Here is a 26,226-nt window from a genome sequence, read left to right on the forward strand (position 1 = left end):
AGCGCCGCGGGCCGGGCTGCGCCGAGCGGACCGACCGACAGTGGCTCCGCCCGCGCGGCGCGCGGGGCCCCGACGGCCGAGCCGCGGCTCCTCCGGCGGGAGCAGGGGCGCATGACGCCCCGGGGCGCGCGCTGAGCCGGGCGGGGGCCGCGGCGCGCCATGGCCCTGGAGCAGGCGCTGCAGGCGGCGCGGCAGGGCGAGCTGGACGTGCTGAAGGCCCTGCACGCCGCCGGCCAGCTGCAGCCCTCGCTGCGCGACCCGCTGGACGCGCTGCCCGTGCACCACGCGGCGCGCGCCGGCCAGCTGCCCTGCCTGCGCTTCCTGGTGGAGGAGGCGGCCCTGCCCGCCGCGGCCCGCGCGCGCAATGGCGCCACGCCGGCCCACGACGCCGCCGCCACCGGCCACCTCGCCTGCCTGCAGTGGCTGCTCTCGCAGGGCGGCTGCGGAGTGCAGGTGGGTCCGCGCGCGCCGGGCACCCCGGGTTTCCTCCCCCGGAGAGAGCTCAGGCGGGAGCCCCCCAGGGCTCAAGGGTGGGCGAGGCTGGGCACCTCCCCGCCAGCCTGCCCGGGAGCGCCTCCCGGGGCCTTGGTTGGGTGGGGTGGCTCCCAGGGTCGCAATGCCCGGGCAGGTGGCGCTTGGAAGAGCGCTTGGGCCTTGCAGAGGCAGAGGGAAATTGGACTCAGCCGGGCTAGTATTTAATGGGGGGCGAGGGGCCACCGACCCAGGGAGTCCCGGAAAGGGCCTGGGCCGCAGAATCAGCAGCCTGGGTCCTCTGCCCCAGGCCCGGACAGGTGCAGGCCGAGCTCCCCCCACCCCAGGCTGAGATGCAGGTGAGGGCAGGGCATGGGGGGACGGGTAGACCTGGTAATGGGGGCCTCCCAGGACCTGAGTGCAGGCGCTCTGGTCTCCCAGATCCAGACTGCTTCTCCAGCCCCGCCGGCGTCTCAGCGAGACCCCACTTGGTCGCAGGCTGGTGTGAGCCCAGCCCCTGAGCTGGGGGAGGACACGGCTCAAGTCTGTTGTGTGCCTCCTGCTGTCAACAGGGCATCTGGCAGGTACCTGGAGCTCAGGTGCGCTCCTGCTCCGGGACCTGCCAGTCCACGGGGGTGACAGCGGCAAGCCCACGGGCTAGAAAGTGAAGCAAGGAACACCGGTGCCACTGGGCCACAGAGGGGGCGCGTTAGGGAGCTTGATAGCGTGGCCAGGGCAGGCCCCTCTGGGAAGCGCCCCTGGCTGAGGGGGCGGCCGGGTGGCGCTCAGAGTGTTCCGGACACAGGGAACAAGACGTGCAGAGCCTGGGGCGTGTGCATTCCTCTGCCCCTGCGGCAGAAACACCAAGACACGTGTTGGTGCAGGAAGGGGGTGCGGCGCCGTGAGGGCCAGGTCCTAGGGTCCCACAGGCTGTGGGGCGGGTTTGGCTGATACCGTGATTGTGGGGGAAACCAGTGCCAGGAGCAACAGAACTGATTTTCCACCTAGCACGACTTCTGGGGTGACTTGTAGGCGAGGAGGCAGGAGCAGCTGTGAGCTGGCTGTGCCCTAGGGGTGGGCAGGCCCCCCCTTGCCCCCCCACCTCTCTGTCGCACCCTTCTGGGCAATGGCCCAACCCCTTATCTCCTGGCTGGCTGGTTATCAGGAGTTCCTGGCATGTGGTCCGTGCCCACTCTTTCAGGAGATGCGGTGCCTCCCTGATCTGCTGTCCAGCCTTGGCCAGAGCCTCCCTGGCCCCTGCAGAGGGTATGGAGGAGCAGGTGGCCTTGTGCCCGGCTTATCAAGTCCCTTGCCCTTAAGTCCCCCCTTGGGTGCCGGGGGTGGAACTGTGGTGGAGGAAGATGACCTGGATCCCCAGGCCTGCTCGGCCTGGAGGGATAAGCAGCTTTAGGGTGTGGGCTACAGCAAGTGGGGCTCCTGGGGCCTCCATAGCTCTTGGACCTCAGAACCGGCCAGAACCCTCAGGCTGGTGGTCCTCTCCATCCTGCCACCCACCTAGAGGCCTAGAGCCACCCAGACTCCTGGCACCTCACACGTGCAGGCCCCAAGGTTACCAGGCAGCAGGGACCTCTCAGGAGCTGGGGCTCAGAGCTTCGTCACGGTCCTGGTGGGGTCACCTCTAGGTAGCCCTGACCCCTGGGCCCAGGGGGCAGCTGAACCGGTCTTTCCATCTGCCCTGGGCATCCCACCACAGAGTCTCAGCCTCGTGCTCAGCATCCAAGGGGCCGTTTGCTCTTTGCCTCACCGTTGTGCTTCCTTCCCGGGGGGAGAGCCAGCCCTCCCCCATGCCAGGCCACCTGGCTGCCGCTGACTTACAGTCCTGCCAGGCCCTCCCGCTTCATCCGGGGTTCCTTACAGGGGCCCGTTTCTCTCCGCACTGACGCACACCCCTCGGGCTGCCCTGGCCACACGTGTCCCCAGGTGGCCTCCTGGCCGAGGGGCACTTATGCCTGCATGCTGCGCCCACCGCTCACTGCTGCCCAGCCCTGTTCTGGGCTCCTGCAGCCACCCTCATCCCACGGCTCCGGGGTCTGTGCCCCTCCCGCGCAGTGCCCACTCTCCCGGAAGCGCAGCCTCTGAGTCCAAAGCGCCGCCTTCCGGGTGATCCTCCCCTGACATGTCACAGCAGCAGCACCCAACAGCCCCCTCCCCCGAGACAGACACACACCAGGGTGTTCGCCATGGACGCATGGGCCAGTTCTGGGCCCAGACCCTCGGCCTGGCCCCTGGGGGGCAGGGAGGCGGCCTTGCCCAAGCTGACACCTGCCACTACTTGTTGGCTGCCCAAGTCCTGCCCACCAGGGCCCAGAAGCTTCCTCCTCCTCCTCCGCGGGGCAGGAAGAACAACTTGTCCCCATGGTGGGGCGGGGGTGCAGGCAGTCTGCTGGGAGAGCAGTTCCAGCCCTGAGGTTGGGGTGCACCTGACACTCAGGGAGGGGTCGAAGGAGGGGGGCAGGGGTGGGCAGTCCTGAGGCCGGCCTGGCACAGCCTTGTCACCCACCTCCTGCTACAGGCTTCTCCCTCACTCCTGGGGGTCCCCAGAGGTCCTGAGGACAGGCTCCTGGTGGCATGACAAGGGTGTCATGTCCCAACGGCCTGCTGTGCCAGTCACGCCCCCTGGCCTCAGTGTGGGCAGCAGGTGCTGCCACAAATGGACCGAGGTTCCAGGAGGCCGGAGCAGGGGCCAGGACAGAGCTGCCCTGGGGCTGGTGAGCCCCAGGGCACGGTCCAAACCAGAGACTCTAACAGACTCTCCCCCGCAGGACACAGACAATTCTGGTGCCACAGCCCTGCATCTGGCCGCCCGCTTTGGCCACCCCGAGGTGGTGGACTGGCTGCTGCGTCACGGCGGAGGGGACCCCACTGCGGCCACAGACACGGGCGCCCTGCCTGTCCACTATGCCGCCGCCAAAGGAGACTTCCCCTCCCTGAGGCTCCTCATCGGGCACTACCCAGAGTAAGAACGCCCTCTCGGAGGCCTCGGGGTGGGCCGGGCCGGGCCTGGGGATGCCCTGTCCCACGAGCGTTCAGGAGGATTGTCACTCCTGGGCCTTCCTGGCGGCCAGCGGCCACCCAAGCCCGAATCTCTCCCCCGTGGGGGCTCCCTCAGCCACCTGTCCAGGGCCCAGAAAGCAGAGCTCCCCAGCACAGGCTGGAGTCGGGGTGCTGGCACACCAGCCACAGTCACGTGTTCTTTCCGGAGTGCGTACCAGCCTGCAGTGGGCCATGCGGGAGCTCCGGCCTGGGCACGCTGGCAAGACCCCCTCAATGCGGGTGGGAGGAAGAGAGGGGGCCTCCCCCAGACCTCTGGTCTGAAAGCAGAAGAGCCCCTTACTTATCAGCAGCGAAGGGAGAGGGCTGCCCCCCCAGCACCCCGCGCCATCCAGAGAGCAGCTTGTCCTTTCCTGTGGCCCCCGAGCACATCCCACTGCCAAGGGGAGACTCCAGAGTCTCCATGAACACGCAGAGCAGCTGGCTGAGACAGCAGTGAGTGGGGGGCTGGCACTGCCAGGCAGGGGCGGGGCAGGCAGAAGAATGGGCTCTAATGCAGAGTAGAGGAGGGAAGAAGCCAGGTATTAGGAGCGCCTGGGGGAGACAGGTGTCCTGACCCTCTCCTAAGAAGTGGTCCTGGCACCCAAAAGATGAGGCTGGGACCTTTGCCAGTGTGCCAGTCTAAACGGGTGCTCAGGGTGTACTGGAGACAGAGGACCCAGCCTCGTGCAGAGAGCAGCTACCTGCAGGGGGTCTGTGCTCCCTCCGGCTCCTCTCCCGAGTGCACCTGCAGGGTCACTGGCCACCAGGGAGCAGGCAGGAGGCCAGCCTGGAGGCCAGGGATGGTGGCTAGTGTCCATGTCCAGGCCCACCGGCATGGACAGAGGGTGCCTTGGGACAGCCAGGCTGGCAGCAGGCATCCCCTCGGCCCCAGATGGACAGGCTGAGCCGGGTTCATTCTCGTCAAATTGGTTTTCTCTGATCTGGTTTGCGGGAGACCAGGAGGTGCACCCCAGGGGCAGGGGTTCCCTTCAAGGCCATCCCTGCCAGAGACCCTTTGGTGCCCTTCAGTATGAATCCTCTGCATCCCAATCAGCTAGGGTTTGGGTTTCATCAAAATCTGTGAGGTTTCAAGGGGGAGGCCCCAGAGACCCTCAAATACAAGATCCCAACCGAGCACCCCTCAGCTCCCCTGGGGCTTGGCTCTAGAGCCCAGGGTTAGACTTCCTGGGGCAGGGCTAGCGAGCTCAGCTGTGACCTGCCCCCACCCCAGGGACAGGCACGCCCTCCCACCGCCTTGTTTAAGAGGACCACGAGGTCCTAGATGGGGGGCAGGCTGCGTTCCCCCTCCTACCCTGCCAGCCTCCCCTCATGCAGGACAGGAGCCAGACAGCCAGGCTGATGGCCCCTGGAGTGCAGGTGAGGGGTTCAGAAGCCCCAGCCTGGCTCCCAAGTCCCTGTGCCCCAAGAAGCCTGGGGCTCGGATGGGGGTCCCCCAGCTGGGGTCCCGCCTTAGCAAGACTCGCTGCACCGGGGTGCCCTCTCGGACTTGGGGCCCCGGGACGCTGACCTCCCCCGGCCTGCCCGGTGCTGGGCATGAGGGGACTCTGTGGCCAGGTGGCTGGGGCTGATGAGCTGCCAGCACCCCCGGAGCCCATGGATCTCAGGGAGGTGGTCACGTCCTGGACTGTTCCCGCGGGCTGTGTCCTGGCTGATAAGGAGCTGCTTTGTGTGGCTGCCAGGCTGACCTCAGCAGGGGGGGCGGCTGGCAATTGGGGTGCAGCCTGCCAGCCGCAGATTGAGAACTGATGTCCCCTTGGCCTACCTAGGAGGGCTGGAGACACCTGCTCCTCCAGACTGGGGGCCCCAGAGAACGAGGGAGGGCAGAAGCTCCAGCTGTACTGGGCTGAAGGGCCAGTGGGGGGACCGGGGCGCCTGGCCCCTGGCTGCTGCGGCTCCTGCTCGCGTGACCCTCCCCGGCTGCCGTGAGCCGCGTGAATTATTCACAAGGGCTCAGCTCTCCGCGGCAGCCTGTGCGGCAGGGAGGACTCCCAGCGCTGCCAGCGGGAAACTCGATCCCGCCCAGGGAGGCCGCGGCCAGTGTGGCCCGGGGCGACGAGAAACTGCACAGAGCAGGAGGCTGGACGGCCTCGGCCTCGGGGAGGGTCGGCTGGTGCTGGGAGCGGCAGGAGGGACCTCTGCCCTCTTCCCCTGGCCCCGCACGCCCAGCACCTGATTGGCTGAATGAAGGAGGAGTCTGGAACCCCAGTCTTGGCTGACCCTGCCTGTAGCACCTCATGAGTGAGCCCAGATGCCCCTGTCCACGGTCCCTCTGGCGCACAGCCTCCCACCCCCACAGCTGAGCCCATTTGGGGGTCTCCGCAGAGCAGGCCACCCTCTCAGACTCCCCCCGCAGCCGGCCACCCGGCACTCTGCCTGCTCGGCCCTGCCAGCGCTGGGATGTGGAGGCCTCGGGCTTGGGGGAGCTGATGTGGGGGAGCAGCAAAGGCCATTGACACCGGCATCCTAGAAGTCACAGCAGTGGAAGGGTGGGTGGGTGTGGCACCAGGGGAGGGTCAGCTCAGCTCCACCACGCTGCAGAGAGAGCAGTAGACAAGCGCAGGCTTCCAGAATATTCCAGGCTTGCAGGTGGACTGGGTGAAGCTGGCTGTTCTAGAGCCTTCCTCAAGGCTCAGGGTGCAGGAGGCGAGGCTGGGGACTGGGAGACTAGAGCCTTCCCCTAGGAAGAAGCCCCACCCTCAGGGGCCCAGGCCCCCCGACCTCCCTCCAGGTTGCCGGGGCTGAGGCACCTGGAAGCGCTGCTGTCTGGAGTCTGGTTCCATGGGCAACAACCACAATAAGTGGGTGCCAATCAGAGCCGAGATTTCCATCAGCCCCCCCAGCCCTGCACGTCCTCTCTGCCAGAGCGACCTGCTTTATCAGTACAGGGTGCCCACGTCGTCTTTTCTCCCAAGAGCAAGAAAAAAAGGCATGGTTTAGTGATGGTGGCCGGGAGCTCAGGCCTGCAGAGACGGGTCAAGGAGGAGCCGGCCAGGTGCCTTTGCTGAGTCTAGCGGCAAGGGTGGGGTGCTCCAGGCCCGTCAGGTTCTAGCCAGGCCAGAGTGCGGCGGACAGCGAGCTGAGGGGGTGTGGAGAAAGGGCAGTTTCGAGTACAAGTGGCTTTTCATCCCGAGAAGCAGAGGCCTCCGCGGGGAGAGAGTGAGGCCTGCAGCACTCTGACCCCTGAAGGCAGGGAAGGAGCTGAACCGGCCACTGCCCAAGGCCTTTCTCTCACGGGAGGCGTGGAAAGTCCACGCGCTGCTGCCCACTGGCCATACGTGGAAACCGAGGCTCGAGGTCAAGGACTCGCACTCCCCAGCCAGAGCCTGAGAGCCAGGTGGACGCCAGGCCAGGTCAGGGCTGGGGCAGGAAGCTTTTCCTTCGCTGTCACTGCGACTAGAAGTGGGGGTTTGGAGTGGGGTGGGGTCCGGCGACCAGCTGTCCCCCAAAGCCCACCCCCCCGTAGGCAGCAGCTCCCCAAGGCAGAAGAGAGCCTGAACCTATTCGTGCTTGGGCACCCCAGGCCAGCAGCGCCCCCGGAGGCTCGAGGAGCGGAGCTCCTTACATACAGCTGGGCCGCAGACGAGCGCTCGCCCGGTATACCTGGGCCCCAGGGCCCCTCAAGGCAGGCATGAGCCGCGTTGCTTCCCTTCGAGCATGGCTTTGGGGAAACAGAGGCAACAGCCTGGCAGCTGGGGCAGGCGCTCACCCAGGTCCTTCTAGCCTCGCCCGGCCCTCCCCACGCGGCTGCCTAGGCGGCCCCCGGCACCCCCACCCCAAGAGCTGAGCCTGGCAGAGCCACTGAGTGCTCAGCAGGCTCGTCCGGCAGCTCTTCGAAGAAATGGGCCTTGGCGGAGGGACGGACAGAAGGCAGCGCACACAGCTGGGGGTGGGGACCACACGTAGACAGACCGCGCCCCAAATCTTGACTCTCCAGCTCTCACGGAGTGACCTTAGCCCTCTGTGCCCCCATTTCCTCATCTGTGGGAGGCCATCAGCGCTGGCCCCCCACACAAGGTGCTCACAGGGCCGGATGGGAGCATGTTGCTCGCAGAGCCTGGAACGGAACGCTCGCTCGGTCAGCCCGGCTGGCGCTCGGGCCGGTTAGTGTTGAGTTACTGCTGCGCCTTCCCCTCTCGCCGCCAGGTGCGTTCATTCATCTCGTGCGCACCCCTATTTTATCATTGCCCCGGTGAGCACAAGCGCACCCATCCTCCTGCCTCCAGGCCACGGCAGAAGAGGGCAGCAGGGCGGGGACCCCTTCCCACCTGGCGCCTCAGCAGCTCGGCCCCTTGTCCTGGGGTCTCCTGGGCATGCAGGGCAGAGCTGCCCCTCAGTGCCGACCAGTTGGAATCCTGACCCTGACCCTGGACCAGGGACTCAGAAGGCCCGCGCCAGTCCCTGGGACATGACTGTCCCTCCTGCTCCCGTCCTGCTCTGCGCCAGCTTCTCAGACGTGCTGGTCGCCCTGGGGTCATGGACACCTGCCAAGGGGGTGCTGGGAGGGCAGGACTCCAGGCGGAACTAGCGCCCCGACTTTCGTCCTTTGTCTTTGGCCTCCCAGAGAGAGCCCAGCGGGTCCTGGGAGGTGGTCCCCTCCGGCCCACCATCCCAGGACCCCAGTACTCGCTGTGCCTTGGTTACGGGGTGAATAATTCAGGCCACTGAGTGTCGGCCATAAAATATTAAACAGGCTGTTACTGACTCACGCATGAGGATGCGCGTGGGGGGCGCTGGGGCGTGGAGGCCAGTGGCCAGGAGCCAGGAGCTCCTGCAGAGAGGCATGTGGGCGGATCCCTGTCTGCCTTTGTGTGCGTGTCCTCAGTGTGACTCCGGCACCCTCTGACCCTGACATGGGGGCGCGGATAGGAGAGCCAGGTGTGGTCCCTGGTCCCTAAATGCATGAAGTGCCAGCAGATGGCAGCTCTGTATCGGGGAGGGGCGCCCACACCAAGGACAGGGCAGTACTGAAGTGACCTGGGATCCCAGGTAAGACCCAGGGACAGGGAGAGGTCAGCTGGGAGGTCCTAGTGGGGTGTGTGAGAGGGAGGGGCCAAGTCCTGCCAGGTTGACGGGAGGGTGGGTGAGTGGGCAGATGCAGAAGTGGGTGACCTGGTGACCAGGTTGATGGACAGACCAGAGGGCAACTGGATGGGAGAGCAAGGGAGGGCGTGTCTTTAGGGGGTGGGGCGTGTGATGGAGGACCCGGAATGCACGGATGGGGTCAGAGGAGCTGCAGAGGGCTGGTGAGCTGGTGGGACAGTCTCAGCCAGAAACTTCTTAGGCTGAGGTGGTGCTGGCAGGCCCCTGGGCCTGGGTCATGGCTCCCCCTGGTGCCCGGCTCTGGTAACTGCACTCTGGGCTGTGGCACCCATGGTAGTCAGAAAAAATGAGGTTAGCTCCCTGTGCCCCAGCAAAGCCCCACCTCAGGGGGGCTAGGTCCCCGTTCCTAGTTGGGACCCCCTTGGGGAGTGGAGAGCCATGACAGCTGCAAAGTGGGCTCCAGGGAGTGTCCAGGAGTGAAGAGATGGAGTGACCCTTCCTCCATGCTGTCTTCAGATAATGTTCTAGTGTAAGTATCTCTCATGAGGGTTTGGATATACTGTGAATTCAGACATTACCTGAGCATCCTGTGTTTGATCTGGCAGCCAGTCCTACCATGCTGCCATCTAGGAGCTCAGTCTTTTTGTAAAATTTTTTAATGCATACAAGAGCTGGGGTGCAGGCCAGAGGTCTAGGGGGTGAGAGGATCCAGAGACAGCGGGGAACAGAACAGGTGGATCTACTGAAATCCACTGCTGAGGGGAGCAGCGGGCGAGTCAGGAGAGGTCTGCTGCGCCATGTGGGTCATTTCCCTGGCCGGGGATTGAACTCAGGCCGCAGTGGCTATAGATAGCTTCACAGTGCTGCGTCTTAACCCCTTGTGCCAGGGAGGCCTCCTGGGAGCTCAGTCTTCTGGGAGCAGCAGAGCCCAAATCAGTCATGGTGGACCAAGCCTGAGGCAGTCTGGAGCAGGCCCAGGGAGTACGGGGCAAAGAGGCAGGAAAGGCCTGGGCAAATCAGAACCGAGTCTTAGGGAGGGAGGGGCAGGCCAGAGGGAGAGGGGAGGACATGAGCAAAGTCACAGAAGTCAGACAAGTTGGGGGGTGCACAGTGACAGTGACCATGTGGCTGAAAATGTCAGGCGAGGGCAGGCCATTCTCCGCTGCAGACCGTGGAAAGGCCGGCTAGTTATTCCGTCAGACCTGCACTGTAGGCAGGAGACTGGGCTGGGGTAACTGGGTGTGTGGGGGGGGACAGCCCCGGGAGGCTGGCTGCTGACTGAGAGTCAGAGGGAGTCAGGTTGGGGGCCGTGACTAGCCCCCTTCTCAGCCCTCCAGAGCTCCCTAGAGGGGGCGCGAGAGACGGAGAGGACTTGGAGGGGGCAGTGGCCGAAAGCCGCGATGTGCTCTGTCTCTGCAGGGGGGTAAATGCCCAAACCAAGAATGGTGCCACGCCCCTGTACCTGGCTTGCCAGGAGGGCCACCTGGAGGTGACGCAGCACCTGGTGCAGGAGTGCGGCGCCGACCCGCACGCGCGCGCCCACGACGGCATGACCCCGCTGCACGCGGCGGCGCAGATGGGCCACAGCCCGGTCATCGTGTGGCTGGTGAGTTGGGGACAGGTGGGGGGGGCCGGCGGGGGCAGGAGCGGCCTGCGCCCAGCCCCCGCCCCTTCCCACCCCTTCCGCCAGGTGAGCTGCACCGACGTGAGCCTGTCGGAGCAGGACAAGGACGGCGCCACGGCCATGCATTTCGCGGCGAGCCGCGGCCACGCCAAGGTGCTCAGCTGGCTGCTGCTGCACGGCGGCGAGATCGCGGCCGACCTGTGGGGCGGCACCCCGCTGCACGACGCCGCGGAGAACGGGGAGCTGGAGGTGAGGCGGGGGAGGGGGGGCGGGCACCCCCAGGCTGGGCGCTGCGGGCCCAGGTCCGCCCCATGGGGACCACGGCGGCCCGGGGTCCTCACGGCGCGCCCCGCAGTGCTGCCAGATCCTGGTCGTGAACGGCGCGGAGCTGGACCTGCGCGACCGCGACGGCTACACGGCGGCCGACCTCGCCGACTACAACGGCCACAGCCACTGCACCCGCTACCTGCGCACCGTGGAGAGCCTGGTATGACCCCGCGCACCCCCCACCCCCGGGCTGGACGCGGTCACCCCGCGGGCCACCCGAGGGCCTCAGGAGCTCCCAGCGGGGGCCACCGCCCACTAGGGGCCCGGGTGGAGAAGGCGGCGGGAGGGAGCAGCCCAGCCCAGAGTAGCAAGGTTGGGAGAAATCACAGGACACCTACAGACCTCGGAACCCCACCCCCACACACTAGTCCACTGAGGTAGGTGGGTCCGACCTCACAGGTGGGTGAACTGAGTCTTGGGGAGACCCGAGGCCCCCCGGCTGTTAGGGGGAGCGGAGCAGCTGTGCCATGGCTCAGTTGCAGCTCCTCTTAAACTGGCTCTGTTGTGTGACACAGCCGTGCCCTGGGGACGTGGGCTCAGGTGTGGGTGGCTCTCAGCCGGGCAGCGTGGCAGGTGCAAGGCCTGCTCCGGGGCAGGAGGGAGGGGCAGGGTGGGCCTCATGGGTGGCTTCGGAAGGGCCCTGGCTGGCTCCAGGGCAGCCTGGCTGTGGGAGGGGCTGCAGAAAGGCCTGGAGCAGAGGAGGCTGCACATGCCCCTGCCCAGAGCCCTTCCTGCCAGCAATGGGGGCACCCTGGTTCTGGGCCTCCAGAGTCAGCAAGGCCCGGGTCAGAGACTGCAGCTGGACCCGAGGAAGAATCCCCCCCGAGAAAGGGCCACACAGAGAGCGCAGGGAGCACCCTGTTCCCAGTGTCTACAATGAAGGGGTCCTCCATGGACGAGCGGGTTCCTCCAGCTGACACTGTAACTCCCTTGCACGGTGGGGAGGGGGTGGCACACTGCTTGCACCCCCTCACGCCCCCCGACTGTGGCTGCGGCTGACAATAAGCAATCATTTCTTGCCTTTTGAAGCTGGCAGGTCCCGTGCCCAGGGCCTTATGGTATCATCTCACTTAATCTTCACAGTAAATTACCGTCGCTAGTTGACACGGATGTCATTTATTGTGTACCACGCTGACACTTCGCTCACTTGTGAAATCCTTTTCACAACCTAGTGGGGGGAGCAGGGCTGTCACCCCAACTGACAGACGAGGAAACCCAGGTACATTGGAAGGATCAGTGGCTTAGCCAAGGTCATGCAGCTAATGAGCCGGGGAGGTGAAATTTGGAGCCAGCAACCCAAGCTCCAGAGCCGTGCCCCTAACCTGTCGTCCCTGGGGTCAAGACTGGGTCCCCCAGCACCCGCGATTGCCTGCCGAGAAAGGAGCCTCTTCGTTGCACCCCCAAAGCCCAGCTCCTATGGGCGAGGGGGTAGGTAGCAGGGCCTGGCCCGCCTGCACGGGGTGGTGAGTGAGCACCCTGGCCCCTCACCCGGCGGGCCCAGCTGTGGCTGACAGATCCCAGCCACAGAGGACGCTGGCCCAGAAACGGCAAACACTCCCGCAGGCCCCTAATTACAGGGCCAATGAGCGAGGCGGCTGAGCCGTTACTTGGTGCCAGACCGGCCTCCTGCTCCCGGGGGGCCTGTGACACTTCTCAGGCAGGGAGGGGGCCCGGGGCAGAGGAGCAGGCCTGGGCAGGAGGCAGCGCGGAGCGGGCTTGCGGCAGCAGGGCCGGCATGGGCAACGTAAGCGGGGCCCCCACCCCGGCACTCTCCATGCCGGGAGGGCCGGGCCCACGGGCTCGGGGCCGGCGGCGCGGGGGCGGTCGGCTGGGCGGCCTGACCTCGGAGGTCCTCCTCCGGCCGAGCCGGGCCACCCCCGGCCCCGCCCTTTCCCGAGGGTCCCGTCAGATCGGGCTGGGCTGGTGCCGGGATATGCCCCGGGCAGGCAGGGAGGCTGGGGTGCTGGCCAGGTAATGGGGGCACCTGTCTTTCCTGCAGGTGGTCGGGCCCTGCGCCCCTCCCCCATCCCAGCCACAGCACCCAGGCCCCCTCCCCAGGCACACGGAGCCCAGGCCCTCTGCCCTCATGAGGAAGCGGGTGCCGGTGCCGCGGGCCAGGCCCCCTCCCTCTCCGTGGGTCTCTCAACCCTCTGAGCCAGGAGGGCCGCGGCTGGGGCTGTCCCCGGAGCCCGAGGTCCTGCGGCTGAGGGGCCCGGCTGGAGTCTAAGCCCCGGGGAGCCTGAGAAAGGGCAGCGGCTTGGCTGGGGTCCCGCAGCCACGGGGGGCGGGCTGTGCTCACGGCGCCCCCTCCCTGCCCAGAGCGTGGAGCACCGCGTGCTGTCCCGGGACCCATCCGCGGAGCTGGAGGCCAAGCAGCCGGACTCGGGCATGTCCTCGCCCAACACCACTGTGTCGGCGCAGCCGCCCCACTTCGACCTCAGCTCACCCGCCAGCACCCTCTCCAACTACGACTCGTGCTCTTCCGGCCACTCCAGCATCAAGGGCCGGCGCCCCCCGCGTGGTGAGTGGGCCGGGGAGGGGTGGGGGAGGGCAGAGCGGAGGCAGGGCCCCGGCCCCCGGCCCCGGCCACTCTGCCCACAGCGGACACCGGAGCTGCCCGGGTCACAGAAGGGGATGCTGGCTCTCGTCCCTGACGGGTGACACGCTGTGTGCCCGTCACGCACATCCCCGCATCCCACGTGCTCCACAGGCACCCACACGCTCACACATGCCTCCCCAAACACGCAAGTGCCAACCTGTCTGTGTGTACACATGACACGTGGACCGGACGGCTGGAGCCACGCAGGTGCGCGCGCCACGCACGGCACACAGCTCCACTAACACACGCCGGGACGCCCGCCCCATGTCCCCAGACCTGTGCAAACATGCACACAGAAGCATGTGCACACACCCATGACACACACGAATGCACACTCAGGCAGAAAGCGGGCGCACACGTGCATACACACTGGCCCGGCCCGGAACTGGGGTGCCCGTCCTCCTGTGATGCCTCCGTCGTGCCAGCAGGTGGTGGCCTGCAGAGCTGGCCGGGCAAAGATCGGGCGTGGCCGCCCATCTTCCTGCCACCCAGCCTTGCCCGACCTGCCCTGCGGAGCTGCCCCTCCGCCCTCCAGGTAGCCTCTTCCGTGGGCACACCCTGGAGCCCAGGGCCCCTGCCCCTCCCTCCAAGCCTGCGTGTGTTCTCCCCCATGCCCTAGCAGTGCAGGGCTGGGGGAGGGGACCCAGCGTGGCCGGCCCACTGACTGGCCAAGGCAAGCGCACCCCTGAGCGCCCCTCGGCCAGGTGTTCCGGGTAGCAGAGGCTCGTCCCAGCCCTAGGGGACAGCCTGGGCGAGCTCCCCCCAGCCTTCCCTCCCTGCCTGCCCAGGGTTGGCCAGTGCCAGAGCCACAGACATGGAGAGCTACATGGACATGCTGAGCCCCGAGCTGGGCCTGCCCCAGGACAAGACGGAGAGAACCCCACTCCCACCACCGCCCAGCTTCCCTCCACCGCCCCTCCCCCTGGCACCCAAGTGCCCCCACCCCCGCCAGGTTATCCAGCTCCCAAGCCCCCCCGGGGGCTGCCCGCCGCTGACATCTACATGCAGACCAAGAACAAGCTCCGCCATGTGGAGATCGAGACCTTCAGGAAGGAGGTAGCGTGCCCGCGCCTGCTCACCTCCCTCCAGCGCTGGTCCTGGGTGCTGGGGGCACCTGGTTGGGGGCACAGGCCTGCAGCATTCCCTAGCCAGTGGAGGTTCGAGAGCCACCCCCCAGGCCCACTCCATGGGGCTCAGGGCTGGGCCTTGGGGTCACGGACATGAGTAGACAAAGTCACCATCCTCTGGGGACTTGGGCGCAAAAGGGGTAGAGGAACAGCTACCCAGAGCCATGCCCTCATGAGCTCTGTGGCCATGGCCGCATCTTGCACAGCATGTCAGGGAGGCCGTGGGTCGGCAGGGAATCTGTGCAAGAGGCCTCCTCCCTGTGGGAGGCGCGGGTGTGTGATTGTGACAGTGGGGACCAGGAGAGAAAGCTCCAGCGGGCCTTGGCACCGTTGGCAGTGGGTGCTGGGGTGGGGACACAGAGGTCGCCTCGCCAGTTGAACTGGGCTGTAGGGTGGGGGTGCTGGGAGGGCAGTCCTGAGCTGGGGACACAGGGGCGCTGGGCAGCCCGGCAGGACAAGGCTGGGCTGAGAGGTAGGGGCGGCCCAAGACCTAAGGTGGCTGCGGGTGGAGGCCCTTGGGTCCTGTGGGCAGGGGAGGCTGAGGTCAGCCCCAAGGAAGTGGCTCCAGGGCCCGCAGAACGAGCATCCAGTGGCCAGGTCACAAGGCCACTGGGCAGGGAGGGCACCGACAGACTCCACAGCGATTCACCCTCCCTCCTTCACGCCACCTCGGACCAAGCTTGGACCAAGCTTTCAGTGGGTTCCCCTTTCGTCTCTAGGGGGCCCAAGGGAGGCCTGCTGGGGGCCTAAGACGCAGCTCTCCTTGCCAGATGGGGGGGGTCCTGCCCAAAGCCGGCCCCCTCCCCCTGCAGAGCCCGGGCCTCGGCCCAGGCCCCTCCGCCCAGCCTTCCCGGGGTGGTGAGCCCACAGGGCCCCGCGCAGCCAAGGGCTCTTTGTGCAGGACGCGCAGTTGCTGGACTGCCTCGGGAGCAGGGTCGCCGCACCCACGCCTGGGGGCTGCAGGGGACGCTGAGGGGGCGAGTTGGCCAGAAAACAAATCCCGGGGTGTCGTGTTTCCTGCAACAGGAGCCTGGCCCGGTGGGGCATGGAGGGTCCGGGGCCACCGCCCGGACGCCCGCTCTGGGGGTGGGCAGGAGACAGCCCCCGCGGGGTGACCCGGCCTTTGCCCCTGTGCCCCAAGTGCTTCTCAGGAGCTGCGAGGGGAGGTGGGCGTGGGGGGAGCTCAGCGTCACGACAGGGCGGGCTGCTGCTGTCACCTGAGCCCGCGCGGCCCCTGAAACCCGAGGCTCGGGCGCGGGTGGCGGTGTCGCTTACCCGGAGACCGATGGTTTCCAGATGCAGGGGAAGGGCGGGGGCGTGACCCGGAGCCAGGGGGGCCAAATGGGGGGGTTCCACTGCTCGCCATCAGACCTGAAATCTGCCTTCCGCGGCTGGGGGGCATGAGTGGAGGGACAGCAGTGGGGGCGCCGAGCACCTGGGAAGGGACAGAGGCGCAGGGGCGGGCCACATCTGGCCCGAGGGCCAGGGCCGTGCAGCGGGCAGGTGTGGCAGCCCAGGCACCCGGTGGCATCCCCGACGGGCGGGGGCGGGCGGGGCGGGGGCTGAGCGCGGGATTGGCAGGCCCTGGGTGATGTCAGGCCGAGGAGCTCATAGGCGCGGGCCGGCTCGGGCTGGGCGGTAACCGGAGAGGGAGGATCGGGTGGCGCAGGTGTCGGGTCCCTGCCGCCCCCGCCGCCAGGTGCACAGCGGGGGCCTCCGGCACAGTCGCAGGTAGGAGCAGCCCCGGCCCGGGCAGGCCGGCGGAGGGCCCTGGGCAAGGACACGGGCGCAGAGAGGGCTCCCTCGGGACCGGAACCCCCGCAAGAGAGGGGTCGGCGGAGCCTTGGGGATGGTCTGGCTGTCGGGAGTGGGGTGTGGCTGAGGCCTGAGATCTGGCTAAACTGGGCGCTGCCCCTTCTCCGGCTCCCCTGGCGTCTGGACCGGCCACCCCGCCCCTGGGCCCGCCCCTTCGAGCCTCAGCGAGGGCCCCTGTGCCCCCTGGCGCGCACCCAGAAACCCTCTCCGTGGGGTGACCCAACCTGCCCTTACATCGAGGCCCCCAGGCCCTCCTCCCATCCCCGCTGAGAGCAGGAGGGTCTGGGAGTGCAGCTGAGCGCGAGACCCGGGAAGGTGGCGGGCGTGGGGCCCATGGGGACCGCTGTCTGAACCCACTCTTCTCCCCAGCCAAGGTCCCGCGACGGCCACAACGGGCTGCGGAGGCAGGACTCTGGCCGCAAGCCCCGCGCCTTCAACAAGCAGCCCAGCACGGGGGACTACTACCGCCAGCTGGGCCGCTGTCCGGGGGACCCGCCGGCCCGCCGCCCGGGCATGGCGCACAGCGAGGAGGTGCGTGCCCGCCAGCCCGCGCCCGCCTGCCGCCCCGGCCCCGGCCGAGCCACCCGCCCCTCACTTGCCGGCCCCTCCGCTCCCCCGCAGGCGGCGCTGCTCCCTGGAAGCCACGTGCACAACGGCTGCGCGGGGACCCCAAGGCGTCCAGGGAGCTGCCCCCGCCGCCACCGCCACGCCCCTGCCCGAGGCCCTGAGCTCGCCGCCACCTGCTCCGCCTCTGCCCTTCGAGGGCGCGGGCCCTGGCTGCGGGCAGCGTCGCTCCTCCTCGTCCACTGGCAGTGAGTCGTGGGTTGAGGGGTGGGGGGCGGCGCTAGCCCCGGAAAGGGGGGGAAATGGAAACACGCCCCCCCAGCTGTGACTGCCCCAGCGCTTCCTCTTCTACTTGTTCTTTCTGCCGGCCCCCACCCCAGCGGCCAGAGGGAGGGTGTGGGATTCTACAGTTCTGCCAGAACAGGGTGGGGCTGTGTGACCTTAGGGGAGTCCCCCGGCCTGGCTGGACTCCCAGCGGCTGGAGTTTCTGACGAGCTGGTGCCTGAGGGGGCGCTGGGATGACCTCGGGGCTGCTGGTCAACCTTATGTGCCCCGTATCTACGCTGAGTTCTTCTCCCCTGCCTCACCTCTTTCTTGTATGGCCAAGGCAGCTGTAGCCGTGAGGCCCCCTCAGGTGCACTAGGGACACAAACTAGCCAGATCTCCCCAGGGGCCAGGACCTGGCTGTGGGAGCAAGGCCAGTGACCCTTCATGCCCTCCACATCCCTTGCTGGTGACTCCTGGGCATCTCTTTAAAGGAGCTAGACTGGGGACCAGGGTCTCTGGGCTTCCTTTTGTAAGCAGGAGCTGAGATCCAGGCAGATTTCCTGCAGGAGGGGTGCTGGTTGCTGAGGCTCTCGCCCCAGCCAGGACATGGGGTGCGCTGCCGTCCCCCCTCGGCCACCGCACTCAGTGCAGGGACAGGCTGCGCGGCACCATTCAAAGCTTCATCTAGGAGAGCAGGGTGCAGTAGAGCCAGCCTGGGCTCCCTGGGGCCCCTGTGGGGTCCCACCCACTGCCAACCAGAGCCCAAGGTAGCCTAGCCCCCCACTGAGCCTCCCAGAAAGCCTCCCCTCCCCCCGCCCCCGGCTCTGGGGTCAGCTGCTCCTCTCAGCAACCTGCAGCCAGGCTGAAGCAAGGGCAGAAAGGCTTCTCCAGGCCCACTGTCCGCAGGCCTGGGCCGGCTGCCCGATCCCGACCCAATGCCAAGACTGAGGCCCTTGCTTAGGGGCCAGGGTCAGCAGCAGCCCTGTTGGGCTCTCGGGGGCACTGACCAGGCTGGGAACTGGGCAGACCACCCCTGTGGAGCCCCAGGGCAGCCAGAGCCAGGGTCAAGTGGGCCGGGAAGTTCCTCCTGTCTCTCGCCTGCGCGCTTCTCCCTCCCCTCCTCCTGCCCTCCCCGACGGACGGACAGACAGACAGCCCCTCTTCCACTGCCCCTGCTGCCCTAGTCTCGCCCTGTCCCCCTCCTCCTCCTAACTTCGCTGTCACTTCTCTTCTCGGTCCTAGAAGTGAGAGTCCTGAGGCACAGGAAGAGTGAGTAGCTGTGCGTGCGTGCGTGGCTCTTGGCTGAGGCGTGGGGCGGAGAACAAGATGCGCTGAGGAAAGGGAGACGGGGTGGGGTCCCGAACTGAAGGAAGGGCACGGCCGGGGCGGGCAGGCAAGGGGTCCCAGATGTCTCGGCACTGGCTCCTGCCCCCCCCACCCTCGCATCCCGCACGCCTCCACGCAAGCGCCGCAGTCTGTGCGCAGCGGATGGTTTCGCCCAAATAAATGCCCCATCACCAGGGCCTGCCAGCCCCTTGCCCCTCCGCCTCTCTTGCTGCTCTGCTCTAGGAGCCCCCCTGGGAATCCGAGCCGCTGGCCGGTTTCGCTCCCCTGGCCCATCCCGGAACACTTCCCGGGCTCTCCAGAGAACCCTCCAGACCTCAGTCGCCGCCACCTCCAGTGGCACATGCAAACAGCGCTCCGGGCATTTGCATGATATCCGCCTGGCGCTTCCTGGGTACCCTCACCCCATGTTCTGAGCAAGGGTTCCGCTTCCCCGCGCCCCGCCCCCCGGCACGGAGCAGGCTTTGCCATAAGTGTGCTGGGGCTCGAGGCCAGTGTGACTGCTCGCGCCCCTACCGCCTGTCGCCTGTCTCTGGGTGTGGGGGCGGGGCCCGCGGGGCTCTGGCGTCCGGGGCCGAGTCCTGTAGACCAGAGGCCGGAAGACCGCAGGTGACTCAGTCCAAGGTTCACTGGCCTTTGCTGATGCGGCGAGAGGGCCCGGGGAGACTCCACCCCGCAGGGCAGAGCCAGGGAGGCCAGGACAAAGGTCGCGTGCCCGCCCCGGCTAGCGCTCTGGAGCTGGCTGGTCCGTGCGCAGGGCGGAGACACTCGCTAGAGTCCCCAGGGTCGGCCCAGCAGCCGCCATGAACTCTCAGGGGCCCCCAGGTGGGGGCCCCACTCCCCGTGAGTAGGACGGGGAGAATGTGGGGCCGCAGCCGGCTGGAGCAGAAGACAGCCTCGGGTAGCTGAGACCCGGCCCGGGGCCCTGAGGACGCCCTCGCCGCCTAAGGGAAGGCCCCCTCGTCGCCAGAGCTGACTTGGGAGGGGGTGGCAGCGGGGCTGGCGGTGGGGGCGGCGGGGATGAGGTCCCCACCGCCGGCCAGCGCCTCCTCTCCTGCTTCCCGGCAGGCACCAAGTCTTTCAACATGATGTCCCCGACGGGTGACAACTCCGAGCTCCTGGCTGAGATCAAGGCGGGCAAGAGCCTCAAGCCGACGCCGCAGAGCAAGGGGCTGACCACGGTGTTCTCGGGCAGCGGGCATCCGGCCTCCCAGGTAACCGGCCCTGCGGGCGCCCCTCTCCCGGCTCCCCTGAGCCCCGCCCGCCCCACGCTCAGCCCTGCCGTGTCTCCCCACAGCCTGACTCGCCGGTGCCGCCAGCATCGCCTGCCCCATCGCGGGCCCGGAGCCCCACCCCGCCACCCACAGGGCCCCAGCCCCTGCTCAACGGCAGCCTGGCCCCCGCGCCACCCGCCAGCCCCGCTCCGGGCGTGCAGCTGGACGTGGACGCGCTCATCCCCAAGCACGACGAGCAGGGCCGGCCGATCCCCGAGTGGAAGCGGCAGGTGATGGTGCGCAAGATGCAGATGAAGATGCAGGAGGAGGAGGAGCAGAGGCAGAAGGTGGGCGGCGTGGAGCATCTCAGAGGGCCCCAGGGACTGCATCTGGGCCCCCAGCCCACCCCCCACAGCACCCCAAACCTGCCCCGGTCCTTCAGCCTCGGGCGGCTCCCGCCTCCTCTGGGGGGAAAGCAGGGTTGGCTGCGCTCCCCTCGCCGGGGGCTGCCCCCGCTGTCCACTCCCACCCCAGGCAGCAGGTCCCGCGGTGAGATGACCAAGTTGTCAAGCGCAAATGTACGCTCAGGTCGCTCAGATCGCCTGGGACCGAGTAAACAAACACACCGAACCACAACACGAAAGTCTGCTGATTCGGGAGCTGTGGCGGGGCTGACTCTGCACATGCACCCGCTGCTGGGTGAGGCTGGCAGGCTGGCCGGGGACCACAGGCTGAGCGGCCTGCAGGACCTGGATTCCTGTCCCGCACGGCCACTTGCCAGACTCTGACACCAAGCCCGCCTGCCCCCACCCCACCCCCTCAGACGGGCTCATCATCACAGGCTGGCAGAGGGGTTTGCCCTGGGCTCATTCGCCCGCCCTGCTCTGAGTACGGTCTGTGCCCAACACTGTGGCCCCGGGGGTTGGTGGCGACGATATCGGGGGCTGCTCTCAAGGTGCAGGGGGGCAGAGAATGACCAAACACAGCACCTTAGGAGAGGAGGGGCCCCCAAAGAATTGGGCTGTTCCAATTCGGGCAGCATGCTTATGATGGGGGGACAGCGGCCCGGGGCTGAGCGGCGGCGTCAGGGAAGGACTGGCAGGATGCGCCGCGGGAGCACACGGGGCAGAGCCAGCGCGGGACGGGAGGTCGCCTGAGTGGGGCTCTGGGCGGTTCTTACTATGGGCGGGTGGAGCCGGGGCGGTCAGTGAGGGTCGGGTCACCAAGGCCTGGCCAGTTGTCTGGAGGAAAACGGACATGGGCTTCTGCTGGAGCAGTGGGGGGCCTGGCGGGCAGTGGGGACATTGCATCGTCACCCCTGTATGGGGGGAACCGGTGGTAGAGGGTCAGGATGAACTGAGAGGCTGTGAGGAGGTGAGGGCAGCCCCAGCCAGGGGGGAAGCCTGGCACGAAAGCAGACCAGGGGTGGAGAAAGCGAGGGGTAAGCGGGAGCACAAGCGCCCCCGACAAGTCTGGTTCTTTAAACTGTATTACTGTTTTTCCAGGGGTGCTAGGGGTGGGCACTGACCTGTCACAGGGCCCCTCGGCACACACTAAGCTGACACATGGAAGCGGGTGGGGCGGGGAGCTGGAGGCAGGGTCTGCCTCTGCTGCTGCTCTGGCCCCTAGTGGGCAGGCGCTGGCCGGGGCGGGAGAGGGCCCAGGGGCGCGGCAGCTGCAGTGCCTTCTGCACGATCCTTGGGTGGTGTAATGAGCGACCAAGCCCCGTGTGGAGACAGTCTGCCCGCCCTGCCTCTCCAGCAGCTCCCAACCGCTGCGGTGTCCCTGCCAGCGACCCAAGTGGACACTGCCCAGCGCCCGGAACCGGGCCGAAGTCTAGTTTCATCGAAAGCGCCCGCCAGCCAGGCGCGGCTCCTCCCTGCAAAGCCGCCTCCCGGAGCCATTACACCACCCAGGATATGCAAAGGGCGCCCAGGCGGAGCCGGGCCAGAGGGAGACGCACCGCCCCCCCTCTCTTGTCTCCCCGCCTTAGCTGACGGCCGCCGGCGCCTGCTGCTACCCGCGCGAGGGCTGGAGGTACTCCCGCGAGCACAACGCCGTCCTCGGGCCCTTCGGCGAGCTCATGACCGAGGCCGACGTCCTCCGCATCGAGCAGCAAATCGACAACCTGCAGGTGCTGCACAAGGCGCAGAGGCTGGAGGCGCGCCTGGAGCAGCTGGAGCTGGAGCTGGAGCAGCTGCTGCCCCTCTCGGCCGCCCTGTCGGCCCCGCGCTTCACCGTCGACCCGCGCCGCATGCACGGCCGCGCCCCCAGCCTGCCCGCCTGGTGCAGCAAGATCTCCACGCTGCTCAAGAGCATGGCCACGCTGCTGGCCGCCCTGGGCGGCCGGCCCGCGCACCTGGCCGAGCTGCTGGCGGCCGACACGGGCCAGCCGCTGGCGCCGCTGTCCGACGCGCCCTCGCGGCCCGGGCCGCTCTGCCTGGGCCGCTCGCACTCGCTCAGCTGGTGCCGCGAGGCCGTGGCGCGCGAGATCCTGGACTGCGGCGTCTCCGTGCGGCACCTGCGCGCCGCCTACGAGCAGCGCGCCGGGGCTCGGCGCCCGCGCGCCGCCCGCGCCGCCGGCCCTCCCTGTCCGCCGGCGCCCGGGCCGCGAGCCCATCCTCGAGGAGGATTACCTGGAGGATTCCCTGGAGGATTCCCCGGCGGCCGGCGTCGCCAACGGCCCGCCCGAGGCCTCGGACAGCCCGGCGGCGCGGCCCCAGCCGGCGCCCGGGTCTGCGCTCCCCGGCGAGCCGCGCCTCGGCGGCGCGCAGGACTACGCGGACCTGCGCAAGGAGCGCATCGTCTACCTGTTCCTGCAGCACTGGCGCAGGTGGACCTTCCCCGGCCCGGGGCCCCGCGCCCAGGCGCGCCTGCGCAGGCTGCTGCCCCGCCTGGCGGCCGCGGGCGCGGTCCCCGACCCCGAGGCGGCCCGGGCCCCCCAGCCTCCCGCGGGCCAGGGCCCGGACCAGCGGCTGCGGCGCCTGCTGGAGCAGCGCCAGGCGGTGGGCCGGCTGCTGGGCCGCTGGCGGGGCCTGCTGCGGCGGGTGCCCGCGCGCCAGCCTCGCGGCCCGGGCCTGGCGCACGGCCTGTACTGGCCGCAGCACTTCCTGCCGCCCCTCGACGGCGGCGCGCCCCGGAGCTACGACAGCCTCTCGCTGGACCTCTTCATGCTCGGCTACTTCCAGCTGCTCGAGATGGGCCTGAGCCGCGAGGAGCGCAGGTTCCGCCACCTGCTGTGCTATGAGATGTTCGACCGGCTGGGCAGCCACCCCTGGGCGCGCATCCGCCGCTTCCACCGCGCGGTGCTGGAGGAGGTGGAGGCCGGCCGGCGCCGCTGGAGCCACGGCTTCGAGGACCTCAGGCGGCAGTTCTTCGGAGACGGCGCGGAAGCTGAGCCCGCCGGGGAAGACGAGGCGGGGAAGGCGCCAGAAGGGGCGCGGGAGCCGGCCCGAGAGGCGGCACCAGCTCTGCAGGAGGCCCCAGTCCCCGCGCCGCAGCCCCCGCCCGCCCCCGCGCCCCCGCCGGCCGCCCCGCCCCCGCCCGCGGATCCCCCAGGGTCCGAAGACCCCTTGGCCGACGCTGAAGACCCCCTGGAGCTGGTCTCCGACATGGGCGAGTTCAGCAACGAGCTGGTCTGCCGCTTCATCGACCGCAGCTTCTCCTTCTGGAAGGAGAAGGAGGCAGAACTCTTTGACACCTGAGCAGCGGGACTGGGAGATTACCTTGGAGCTTCGTAACCTGCTCGGGATGCCTGTCTGATGCCCACCAGCGGCCAGAAACTGGCAGGAAGGAGCCAGGATGGTGGCCCTGGAAAACCAGAGCGCCCAGGACCGGGCTGCCTCGACCTTTGAGGTCCCATCCAGGCTGGATGTGGGGTGTTGCCCCCCTAGGCAGGCCACGCACAGGGCAAAGCAGGGCCCTCTGCCTGACCCTCCAGGCTTCCCGGGCTCCGTGTGCAGCCAGGTGGAAGAGCCGGCCCCCTTGAGAGAGGGACTGTGGGTCCCCCTTGGGGCAGCGTGGCTTTCCGTTTTCACTAGAGCTCGCAGCTGCCTCTTTGGCTGAGGTGCCGGGCGGCGCGCGGGCATGTGGTGTCCGTGTGACGGCGTGTGCAGACCCTTTCTCCTCTGTAACAAGCAATAAAACACTTTGCCCTCATCTGTGTTGGGTGCACCCTCCAAAAGTCATTGCTGCCGAGAGCTGGGGTCTGCTCCATTTGGGAACAGGGCAGGCATGGGCCAGCGGGGCCTTCACAGTAGAACTGGAGCTGGGGCTGGGGGGCACTGGCAGGGCCTGCAGAAGCCAACTTGAGGCTACCCGGTCATTCTGGGTCACAGGCCTGGGGCCACCTGTGCAGCCGCCCCTGTGGGGAATCTCATTCTCTGCCCCTTCTCACGCTTATTCAGCTCTTTGGCCTGGCCCCTAGGACACGGGGCCCTGAGTTGTTGGGGTTGCAGATTGGACAGGAGGTTGGATGCAGGCATCTTCGTCCATTTGCCCTATAGCAGGGCACCCAACATCTCTTCCTGTGACCCCACCATGTCCCATTGTTCCTGACTCCAGCAAGTCCCCGGGTTGAGGTGCATCCCTTCTGGCCCTGCCAGCCCTGAAGCTTTGTGCCTGTGTTTCAGGAGGAGGAGGAGGAAGCCCGGCTGGCCAGCATGCCTGCCTGGAGGCGGGACATCCTGCGGAAGAAGCTGGAGGAGGAGAGGTGAGCTGAGGGCCCAGGAGAGGTGGGACCAGGCAGCGGGACTTGATGGTGACCCAGAGGCGGGGGCACCTGCTAATGCTGTCTCTTTTCCCTTCCAGGGAGCAGAAGCGGTGAGTGTGGGGCTGGCCTGACTTGCCTTCCTCTCCCCCCAGCCAGTCACAAACCAGTCACCCCACTTGCCTCTTTATTCAGCCTCCTTTTGAGTGCCGCCCCTCATCACTCAACCCTGTAGCACAACCTCCCCGCTCCTAGTAATGCCACCGGACCCCTCTCCCCCAGTAACTTTGCCCTGTCCCCGAAAGCCTTGCTCTGTGCCCTGCTAACCTTGTCCCCAATTACCCAGCTCTCCTCTCCCACTAGCCTAGCCGTGCTGCCCTGCAGTTCAACCCAACCTCAGTATCAGTAACTCAGATCATCTATCCCTCAAAACTTAGTCTCTGCCCCCCAGTAATCTGTCCTATAGAAATGTAATTCGAGCTACACGAGTAATGTTAAATTTTCTAGTAATCCCATTGGAAAAAAGATATAGGTGAACTTAATTATAATAGTGTAACATGATACAGCCGTAGAAATAATGTTTCAATACGTAATCAATATGTCATGAATACATAACCAATTTAATTATTGAAGATGTCCTGATACTGCAAATGCTCAACAGCCACGTGTGCTCTGTGGCTGCGTGGCCAGCATGTCTGACCCCTGTCTTCTCATAACCTGTCCCTAACTAGCAGCCGCCAGCTCCCCAAAACATGGTCTCCCTGCTCCCCAGCAGCCTAATCCCAGTCCCCAGGAACTCAGGTCCTACTCATCCCTCCGTCCCTGCCCCATAACACCCTCTGCCCCTCCATGACCCGCCCGCTGCTTCCAAGAACAACCCCGCCACCAGCCGCGGCCTCTCCCCGGGCCTGTGTGCGCTCCGGGAGCCCCAACCCCATCAAGCTGTGCCCGCAGTCCTGTCCGTGCGCCCCCTCGTCCCCAGAAACCCACCGACCCTAGAACCCGCTGCCTGAGCCGATTAACCCCCCGCCCTCAGCAGACGGCCCCTGCCCGTAGCAACCCCCTCCTTGCCGCGGGTGACCCCTCCTGCCAGGGCCGCCCACTCACCCTGCCCCGCCCATGCCCACCCCACGCCCATGCCCTTGCCCACGCCCTTGCCCACGCCCAGGAAAGAGGAGGAGCGGCAGAAGCAGGAGGAGATGCAGCGGGAGAAGGAGCAGTCGGAGAAGCTGCGGACGCTGGGCTACGACGAGACCAAGCTGGCGCCCTGGCAGCGGCAGATCATCCTGAAGAAGGGGGACATCGCTAAGTACTAGCCGCGCCCCCGCGCCAGCGCGAGCTCGGGGCGGCCCGGGAGCCGCCCCCGCCCGCCCCGGCCTGCGCGCCCCGGCGGGGGCTGGAGCCGCCGCCCTCCCCTCCCGCGCGGCCCCCCCCGCGCCCCGCCCCCCCGCCCGGGCCCCGCGGGAGCACCCCGAAGACGCGCCCGAGCTGCCGCCGCCCGCTGCTCATTTGCATGCTCATTTACATGCTCGTTTGCATACATTTGCGTGCCCGGGAAGGTCCGCGCGCGCAGCGCCCCCGCGCCCCGCCCCCCGCGCCCCGGCCGTGGGCGGCGGCTCTGTGTTCGCCGCGGGCGCGCGCCCCGCCGCGGCCCCCTCCCCCGCACCCCGGAACCCGCTTCGCATCCTGGGCGGGGACGGGCCCGCGCTCGCGTCCGGGGCTTTCCTCCCTGCCTGACCCAGATCCGCGCCCGCGGCGCCCCCACCCGCCCCACACCCCCCCCCCCGCGCGGCTCCCCGCAGTCACTTGTTTACCAGAAGCCGCGGGAACTGCACCCCGCGGTCGGGACGCGGGCGCCGGGCCGGCCCCTCCGCGCCCCCCACTGGCGGCCCGCCCCCCACGGCCCCGGTGGGTGAGCGGCGGCCGAGGGACGAGGGCCCCGAACCCGGGTCTCCAGCGGCCGCCGCCCCTCCCGGCTCTGCGCACCCCGCCCCCCGCAGTCGCACCCCAATAAAGCTCTTTTAGCCGCCTGGGGCTACGCCGACCCTCAC

The 26,226-nt window shown here is 67.8% G+C and overlaps 1 protein-coding gene across 1 annotated transcript; it reads left to right on the forward strand.

Moving 5' to 3' along the window:
* The first annotated feature begins 159 nt into the window (after nucleotides 1-159).
* Nucleotides 160-25,508, forward strand: ESPN (espin). Its single transcript, XM_037500202.2, is given in 18 exon segments — nucleotides 160-453; nucleotides 3,255-3,448; nucleotides 10,006-10,192; nucleotides 10,277-10,459; nucleotides 10,566-10,697; nucleotides 12,857-13,058; nucleotides 13,925-14,047; nucleotides 14,050-14,192; nucleotides 16,448-16,609; nucleotides 16,700-16,739; nucleotides 16,742-16,783; nucleotides 16,786-16,890; nucleotides 18,152-18,178; nucleotides 19,322-19,467; nucleotides 19,551-19,814; nucleotides 24,099-24,178; nucleotides 24,277-24,288; nucleotides 25,344-25,508. Coding segments are annotated over 18 exon segments (2,484 nt in total). The 3' UTR covers nucleotides 25,492-25,508.
* Nucleotides 25,509-26,226: the final 718 nt, after the last annotated feature.

This window comes from Talpa occidentalis, unplaced genomic scaffold (genome assembly GCF_014898055.3).
Source record: "Talpa occidentalis isolate TD23 unplaced genomic scaffold, MPIMG_talOcc4v2.1 talOcc4.9, whole genome shotgun sequence".
Taxonomy (NCBI): Eukaryota; Metazoa; Chordata; class Mammalia; order Eulipotyphla; family Talpidae; genus Talpa; species Talpa occidentalis.